General features: G+C 52.7%; 1 protein-coding gene across 1 annotated transcript; it reads left to right on the top strand.

Moving 5' to 3' along the window:
• The first annotated feature begins 671 nt into the window (after positions 1-671).
• Positions 672-5,237, top strand: Lhfpl5 (LHFPL tetraspan subfamily member 5). Its single transcript, XM_038344074.1, is given in 3 exon segments — positions 672-1,083; positions 4,922-5,164; positions 5,167-5,237. Coding segments are annotated over 3 exon segments (726 nt in total).
• The last annotated feature ends 4,402 nt before the right edge of the window (positions 5,238-9,639 follow it).

Genomic DNA, 9,639 nt, shown 5'->3' with positions numbered 1-9,639 from the left:
CGGGACCGTTATCTAGCCCCCACCAGTGGCAATCATTGGCTGGAAAACCGAGCCGAAACCACAGTGGAAACTTGCATCCCTCGGCGTCATGGGTGGTGGTTATGGTGCTGTTGGTGGGAGGAGAGGTCCCGGAAGGGTGTCTAGGAAGCCCAGGGTGTAGAGGTCGGGAAGCGGTTTTGCTGCTGGAATCAGCGGGAGGAAAGTGACAGCCGCGGCCCCACCCTCTGGGAGGAAGAGAGGGTTGGGTCTCCGGCGTGCTTCCCCTCCTGGCTCCCCGCGCTCGCCCCGCCCTCCCAGGCCCCGCCCCCGAGCCCTGGCGCTGGCCGTGGTGCTGAAACGCGCTCTCGACAGAGCTAGCCGGGCGTGGCCTACGACGGGGAGCGGGAGGTGAGGGCAGGGCGGCTTTGCAAGCCCAGACCTTGACCGACCTAGAGGAGGCCTCAGACCTGAGACCCTCCGGGTCTAGAGTGACACAGGGTCCTGGGAAGCGCCTTCTGCGAAGTCAAGGTTGACCTTGGCCTGCTGCGCTCCTGGCTAGCCGGGGGGCACGCTCACCCTGACCTCAGGCTGCTCTTCACACCAGGCTGGAGTGACCCCTACCAGGCCCTGCTCCCTAGAGCTGTAAACCCTCAACCAGCCAGTGCCCCTATCCCAATCCTGCGGCCTTCGCCATGGTGAAGTTGCTGCCAGCCCAGGAGGCCGCCAAGATCTACCACACCAACTACGTGCGCAACTCACGCGCCGTGGGAGTGATGTGGGGCACGCTCACCATCTGCTTCTCCGTGCTGGTCATGGCTCTCTTCATCCAGCCCTACTGGATAGGCGACAGTGTGAGCACGCCACAGGCCGGCTACTTCGGCCTCTTCTCCTACTGCGTGGGCAACGTGCTCTCGTCTGAACTCATCTGCAAGGGTGGCCCTCTGGACTTCTCCTCTATCCCCTCCAGAGCCTTCAAGACCGCCATGTTCTTCGTGGCCTTGGCCATGTTCCTCATCATTGGCTCCATCATCTGCTTCAGCCTGTTCTTCATCTGTAACACAGCCACGGTCTACAAGATCTGCGCCTGGATGCAGCTGGCTGCAGGTGAGCAGGGTCCGTGGGAGGGTGGGTGGGGCAGACCCAGGGCACAGTTGGCTTCTCATTCCTGTGGAGGCGCTGGGCCTCCTTCTGCTCAATGTTCCACAGAAGATTCTGAGCAGAGATGGGCTTGCTCACACCTATGATCCCACCCCCTGGGAGACAGAGACAAAAGGACAGCTGTGAGTTCCAGCCCAGCCTGGGCTACATTGTGAGACTCTGTTTTTTGTTTGTTTGTTTGTTTTTGATTTTTTGGTTTTTTTTGTACTTATTTTAACTTTATTTTATCGGCATTGGTGTGAAGGTGTCAGATCCCAGGGAACTGGAGTTACAGACAATTGTGAGCTACCATGTAGGTGCTGGAAATTGAATCTGGGTCATCTGGAAGAGAGGCCAGTGCTCTTCACCGTTGAGCCATCTCTCCGGTCCCAATGTGTGACTCTGTCTTAAGGAAGAAAATCTGTGAATCGTAGAAAGGATGAGGCAGGGACTGCAAGATGACTCATGGTGAAGGTGCTGTCTGACGCCCCGAGGTCAACCTCCAGGACTCACAGAATGTAAGGAACAAACACCCTTGAGTTATCCCATGATCTCCTTATTCACACTGTGGCATGTGCCCGTGAGTGCAAGTGTCACGTGCTCTTACACACACAACTAAAAGTATTTTTTAAAAGGTGGGGGTCCATGCTGTGGCACTGTTTGATCTACTCATGCTATCGAGCTACTGAGCCAGAGAGAAGTACCTTGGAGAGGGCCATGCAGCACTTGGTAGAAGCAATCACAAGTACCAACACCCAGACCACTGCTGTTCCCAGAGGGAGGGGGAAGACTGCTGCCCTGTGGGCTAGGATTCAATCCCAGGGCCATGGTGATGGCTCTTCCCAGGTCTCCCACCCTCACTCCCTGCCTCTTCCTACCTCCAACTGCTCCCATGGAAGATTCCAGGATTTTGGAGTGCCTCTGGTAGGCTGTCTGTGACCTCTCTTCTTAGCGACTTCTTTCCAAGCTCCTCTCTTTTTATTGTGGAGTGAGCATCTTTGTCCCTGGATGTGAACTCTGTATTGAGTCAGTAAGTAGGACACCGTTTTCTGAGGTGGTGGTGCACAGGCTACCCCGGGGCCGTTTAACACCATGTCAGGTAGGCAGTTGCTTGTGGGGGTCCCAAGGCAAGCATCCCCTGCCCACTTTCCTGCTCCAGGCTCAGGTGACCCTCTTGGTCCTTGGGTCAGTTGATCTTGGTCTCCATTGGCGTTCAGGAAGAGATGACAGATACCCTTCAGCAGCCTTTGGTCTCTTAGTCCCTAACCACCCACAGATGCCCATCAGCAGAGGTGAAGATTGGAGGCTGGAGTCAAAGCATCAGGACATCTTTAGTTAAAGTAGTATTACCTTGGCGGGGGTCAGAAGGTGTCAAAAACAGGAGTCTGAATCTCAGGCAGGTGGGGCTGAAGGAGACCCCAGCTATGGATGAGGAACTAGATTGACAGAGGGGGTTAGAGTTGGTCAAGGCTATAGCAGGCCAGAAGGCAAATCAGACCCTGGGAGAATGAAGGATTCCCCCAAATTAGATGTATTCTAAGACCATTTTTGCTGTTGTTGTTTTAAGACAGGGTTTCTTTATGTATCCATGGCTGTCCTGGAACTTGTTCTGTAGACTCAGCTGGCCTTGAACTCACAGAGCTCCACCTGCCTCTGCCTCCTGAGTGCTGGAATTAAAGCCATGGATCACATTGCCCAATTTCTTCTTCTTCTTTTTTTTTTTTTTTTTTGGTTTTTCGAGACAGGGTTTCTCTGCAGCTTTAGAGCCTGTCCTGGAGCTAGCTCTTGTAGACCACGCTGGTCTCGAACTCACAGAGATCCGCCTGCCTCTGCCTCCTGAGTGCTGGGATTAAAGGCGTGCGCCACCACCGCCCGGCCATTGCCCAATTTCTAAGACTGTTTTTATTAAGTCCCATATTTTATAAGCATGATTCACAAAATACTTCATTTTCTGGGGAAGCCTCATACAACTCATACAACCCAGTAGTGAGTGTTCCTGCATTTACAAGGTCCTGGTTCAGGCTTGGTGAGCCCTTAGCAAGCAAAGACAAACTTAATAATCCCCAGTCTGATATGCAGGGCACATATCTGGCCTGAGTTCCTCCCAACCCCAAGCCATCTCCAAGTCTTGCTGGGTGGTAGGGACAGCAGTCCTAATATAAGAGTGGTTATATCAGGAAGGGGCCATGAAGCTCCAAAGAGTAGTGGGTGGATGTGCTTGCCAGCTGGTCTGCCCCCTCGGGGATATAGGATGCTGGAGATACACCATCCTTTCCCAGCGCTGCCCTGCCCCCATGCCAGCAACTCTCAACAGGTGTGTTTGCTGAGCTGGAGCAGGAGGAAGGCCTGGGTGAAGGAGCCCCAGGCTATTTGAGCTAGATCCTATCTGGGCCACAGAGCTGAAATAGTAATACCAGAGGTGGCCGGGTGCCATCCCATGAAGCATTGATGGGCTGAGAACAAAGGTGGTGTTGTGTTCCACCCTGTGTTGAGGGGAGAGGGGAGGGTTGAAGAGGTGTGCCCCATAGCCAGCAACTGGGGGATAAATCTGTTACCTCAAAATTTTCCACAAAGCCAGAGAACAGGGCAAGGGTAAGGGAGCGCAAAATTGATGCCCTTGCCCATGCTTGGCCCACGCCCCATTGCCTTCCCTGAATCTTGGTAACCTCCCATCCTAGTGAATTTGGGTTATTATAACAAATTCCCAGAGGTGAGGGGGGGGGCATTTATTTCTCATGGTCCTGGAGGTTGGATGACTGAGCTCAGGTTGGTATGGTGTGGCTCCGGTGTCATCTTCCAGCTGACTTCTTACTCTACCCACAATGGAAGGGAAAGACAGGAGGTCTCTCTGGGGTCCCTTTTATAAGGGTGCTAATCCCATGTATGGGGGCTTTGTCTCATGAGCTAATTACTCCCCAAAGTCCCACATTCCAAGGGTTAGAATTTCAAATATACAGGTTTGGGGCGGGGGACTCAAAGCATTCAGCCCAGTGCTCCTGATCTGTAGGGTCTGGTGATGATACCCCATCCCTTACAGAACTGGTGAGGATGGTGAGGATGGCACCATGCATGAGAAGCATTTTATAAGTATTAGGCAAATGTGGAACCCACAGGCAGGGGTGCTGAGACTTCCAGCTGCAGTGGACCGAAGCACAGCTCTCTCTTGTGCCATGCGCCCTCTGGCATCACTGGGGACTCTACTTTCACTGCTCATGGCCGCCTTTGCCGTCATTACTGCAGAGGGAAAGAGCAAGGAGGGCGTGTGAAGAAAGTGAGAAGCCAGGGATGGGGCTGGCCCCCGTCCTGTCAAAGGACCCGAGTTGTGAGGTGTGCCGTGAACAATGAAAGGTTTTGCTGATCCAAACCAGCTCCTGCCCTATCATTACACTTACTTCAGAGACGGAGGGAGAGCGAGCATCTCTCAGAAGAGATGCATCTTGGGACCAGATGCTGGAGGGCTCTGGAACCAGAGTAGACAGTGCCTTGCTGAGTTCAGGGTGAGATTGGAAGAGGGACAGAGCCACCTGATGTGGGGCGGAGCTGCCTGGTGTGGGGCGGAGTCGCCTGGTGTCGGGCGGAGCCACCTGGTTGAGGAGCCCCACCAGGCAACTATCCTGATGGCTAGTTCCCAGACTTCCGCTTGGTGAGTGTCAGCTTCTGCACTTGTATTTTACATGGATGGAAGAAGCTGCCCTGCCCCATGTGGTTCCCAGCACTGGCCCGAGGTGACAAGAGCAGTTCAAGGTGAGGGAGGCATCAGGGGCATGCCCAGTCTGACCCCACTGGTGCCCTCTTGTCTTCTTAGCCACAGGCTTAATGATCGGATGCCTGGTCTACCCCGACGGCTGGGACTCCAGCGAGGTACGGCGCATGTGTGGTGAGCAGACGGGCAAGTACACGCTGGGCCACTGTACCATCCGCTGGGCCTTCATGCTGGCCATCCTTAGTATTGGAGATGCTCTCATCCTCTCCTTCTTGGCTTTCGTGTTGGGCTATCGACAGGACAAGCTCCTCCCTGATGACTACAAGGCAGATGGGAAAGGTATCTGTCTTCCTCTTGGGACTGTGTGTGGGTGGAGAGGTGGGTGGGGTCATGGCTCTCACAAGTCGAGTGTGTCTAGGTCCCTGGAGTTGAGACAAGACCAGAAACTGCCTGTCCTCCCTGAGCAAGGCCGTCAGTGGAAGGTTGAAAGCTGGCAGACTATTCAGAAAAGGCCCATGAGCAGGAAATAGCCCTAATACGGCTGGAGGAGCCAGATGGAGTCCTCCCAAGAGGCACCGAAGCTGGGTTAAGTCATGGGGGGTTGGCAGGTGGACAGGAAGGTGGGGTAGAAGGCACAAACTGATGGGGAAGGCTGGGGGGGGGGGAAGTGTGGGTGGTCTTGGAAACATGATGGTACAGACAGAACAGACAGCTCCTGAAGAGACGATGGGACACATGGGCTCCCAGACTCCCCCTCTTCTCTCTTGTCCATCCAACTCAATTTGCCAGCTGCCAGCTACTTCTGCCAGGGGTGTGGAGGTAGAGAGCTGGAGCAATATGGACATGAACCCTTGGGAAACCTTCCCTGACTGCTTTGTGTTGGTCTCCTGTTGTCTGGGGTTTTCTGCCCATCTCCACTTGGCCCCTTCCTTCCAATTGTCCTGAGGGGCTCTTTCCAGTGTCAATGTTAATCCAGCCAGAGGACAGCACCTGCTTCACAGCACCAAGGAATTCCGAAATGCTCTTCCTAGCAGGGCCACCATCATGCCTGAAACACCTTAGGGATCTCCCCAGCCTCCAGTGCCAGCCCTTGGACCTGGATGAGGGACAGTAGGCAGCCTCTTGCCCCTGCTGGGCCCAGGACCAAGGACACTCCTGCATAGGAGAAACTGGAAGCCCAGAGGACAGCCTTCTCTAACTGAGCCTGGCCCACCCATCTCTGTGACTAGTGATGGGAACTGTACATTGCCAGAGCTTGATTATGATCTCTTTCCTTCACAGGGGGCTCCTGAAGTTACTGGGTCCCCCCCCCAGGACCCCATTTAGGAAAAGAAACTGAAGCTGGCCTTTACAGGATGCCTTTCCCATGCAAGACTGGGGTGAGGTTTGCTTGCAGGGGCCGATGTCATCACCGTATGCAGGGCCTGGGGGGCAATGTAGGGTTCCAGAAGCACTCTGCTCTGACAGCATCTTCACTTCTCCAGAGTTCAGGCTTTTCCAGGAAGGCGAAGTGGCAGCTGGGAGCACTGTGCTCAGTTCTCAGCCTCCAGGCAAAGGGATCCTTAAACTTGTCTTCGTATGTGCGAGTGTTCTTAACTGTTCGCATTCTTTCTCTTCCAGAAGATTTACTTAGTCAAAGAGAAGCAGTTGTCCACACAAACTTCCTCTGAAGAATAGCTTACACAGATGGCCTTTACTGATTAAAATGGCAGTCGCTGGCGTCCCCTTCCTCTTAATCCCACGCATCGTCTTCAGTCTCTCCAGATTTTTCTCTCTCCACGTTTCATTTCTCTCGTAGGAATTTGGCAGAATCACAGTATGGGGCAGACATTAGAATAAGCAGATATATTTTGGAAGTGCTTTGACCTTGAAGAATCCTTGTGAAAACAGTGATTGCTTTGCTGAAGGGGCACTATAGGCACCCAGGTGCACTGTATCGTCAACACACAATTATCCAAGGACCTCACGTGTGCCTGCAGCATCTTGTGACCAAAGCTGCGGGCTGGCTATACATTCCCCGCACTGTCGCCCAGGGCTGGCTCGGTTTCTGCTGTAGCTGAGTGAGCACAGCTGGCTAACAGCCTCCAGTGGGAGCACAGAGCAGGATGAGGAGCCTAGCTCAGCTCTGCCCCTTCACTTCTTGACTAGAGCAGCAGTGGTTTGAGCAGCCGTGGAGCTACTGGCTTCCTGGGTCTGGAAGAGGAAGCGTGGGCTTTGCTGTCAGATCAGGATTTTAATATTCAACTCCACTGTTCTCTAGCTGCCTAGATTTTTTGGACAATTTTTTAACCCCCCCCCCACCCGCCCCTTGTTTTATAGAGACAGGGTTTCTCTGTGTAGCCCTGGCTGTCCTGGAACTCTATCTGTACACCAAGCTGGCCTCAAATTCACAGAGATCCACCTGCCTCTGCCTCCCAAGTGCTGGGATTAAAGGTGCACGCCACCACCACCTGGCTTATTTTCTTTTTCTCTTATGTGTATGGGTGTTTTAGTTCATGTATGTCTGTGCGTTATATGCATGAAAGCCAAAAGAGGGTGTCAGATCACCTGGGAGTGGAGTTACAGACAGCTGTGAGCTGCCATCTAGGTGCTGGGAATGGAACCTGTGTCCTCTAAGAACAGGAAGTGCTCTTAACCACTGAGCCATCTTTTTAGGCATTGAACTTCAAATTCTGCATCCAAGCATAAAAGCCATTAAATTCTATGCTTTAGTGAGTTAACGTCATATTAACTGTATTAATAAAAGTGAGGTTGTGCTGGAGAGCATGTAGAAAACAAGCATCTGCGTGAGGATAGTCCTCTCCCGTCTTCTAGTGTCTCTCCTTTTTCTCTCCCCTCCTGGCCCAACGCATGACATCTCCAGTACTTCAGGTCCCATGGCCACGGCAGCCAGTGCAGTGTGTAAGCACAAAGTACAGTGCGGTGAGGAGGGCCACCTCCTAATTTAGAATTACTATCTGAAAATGCAGCCCTCTTCTTGAAAGCCAATAGAGGCTCTTTTAATCTAGGAGGGCAGTGGTGGCACACACCTTTAATGCCAGCATTTGGGATGCAGAGGCAGGCGGATCTCTGAGTCTGAGCCTAGTCCACAGAGTTCCAGGACAGCCAGGGCTACACAGAGAAGACAAAACAAAACAAAACAAACAAAACAACAAAAAAGCAGGAAAGAAAAAGAATCTGATGATGGCAGAGCATGCGGGGATTTGCCCGCATACAGGCTCCTCATGGACATTCTGTTCTCTTTCCAGAGGAAGTCTGACGTGACTGAGGCCTGGCGAGTCACACTTCGGGCAGGTGAGTCTGCAGGGGCTGACTCAGGCTGGGTGGAGGTGGGCAACCTCAGGGGAGGAGGCTGTTTGGGGTTCATGACCTAGGTCCTGAGAGGTGAAACCACCAAGGGTTACTCTCACAAACCGGTGGAGCCTGGCAAGCAGGACAGAGCATTCTTGGAAGCCACTGTCAAGATGTGGACTCTTGTTCTCAGGAAGACTTTTAAGGGATTGTAAGAAACATCTCAGAAAACCTAATGCAGCAGAAAATAAGCCACAGAGGGTAGAAAGCAATGCTCAATAAGGCTAATCTAATAGAAATACTAGCATTATTTGGCATACCAAATATTAAGTTTATCTCTGTTTCTGTATAGCTGGAGACACTGATCGAGCAGTTTCAGAGTGATCCCAAAGGAAGCATGGCCTATTGATTTCCTTTTCTTTCTTGTTATGGAGACAGGATTCTCTATGTAGCTCTATCTGACCTGGTACTCACTATGTAGGCCAGATTGACCTCAAACTTACAGATATCCACCTGCTTCTGCCTCCCTAAGTACTAGGGCTAAAGGCACCTACCCCCACCACACCCATCCTTGTATTGATTTCTTTATTACCTTTTATCTTCCAAAATAACTTAGTAATTAAGAGAAAAACAAACAAAAACCAGAAACCACCTCTTCTTCCCAAGTGTCATCTCCAATACATGCCATTATTGAGGATCAGGTGGTCAGTGTGCACACGAATTATATTCATTTAATCAATTCTTATTTGGGGATGTGCCTTTCAGTCCTTGGCTCTGATGGTGATGATGGTAACGGTGGTGGTGAGGATTGTAAGGACAGTGGTGGTGATGGTGGTGATGGTGGTGGTGATGGTGGCGGTGAGGATGGTGATGGTGGTGATGATGGTGATGGTGGTGATGATGGTGATGGTGGTGATGGTGGTGATGATGGTGGTGATGATGGTGGTGGTGGTGTTGGTGATGGTGGTGATGATGGTGGTGGTGGTGGTGGTGATGGTGGTGGTGATGGTGGTGATGGTGGTGATGGTGGTGATGATGGTGGTGGTGGTGGTGGTGATGGTGGTGGTGATGGTGGTGATGGTGGTGGTGATGGTGGTGATGATGGTGGTGGTGGTGATGGTGGTGATGGATGGTTCGGGGGGTGGTGGTGGTGGTGGTGATGGTGGTGGTGATGGTGGTGGTGGTGGTGGTGATGGGTGATGATGGTGGTGGTCGGGTGATGATGGTAGGTTTGGTGGTGGTGATGGTGTGTGGTGGTGAGTGATGGTGGTGGTGATGGTGGTGCTGCTGGTGGTGCTGGTGGTGGTGCTGGTGGTGGTGGTGGTGGTGGTGGTGCTGGTGGTGGTGGTGGTGGTGCTGCTGGTGGTGCTGCTGGTGCTGGTGCTGGTGCTGGTGATGATGATGGTGATGGTGGTGGTGGTGGTGGTGGTGGTGATGGTGGTGGCGGTGCTGTGATCATCAGCGGAGCCCCTGCTCCATATAGCGCAGCCCCACACCTGTGCTTCAGTCACTGGAGAGCCTGTTCAAAG

This window comes from Arvicola amphibius, chromosome 9 (assembly GCF_903992535.2).
Source record: "Arvicola amphibius chromosome 9, mArvAmp1.2, whole genome shotgun sequence".
Lineage (NCBI taxonomy): Eukaryota > Metazoa > Chordata > Mammalia > Rodentia > Cricetidae > Arvicola > Arvicola amphibius.
Note: the sequence above shows the minus strand (reverse complement) of the source record. Positions and strands in the feature narration are given on the sequence as shown.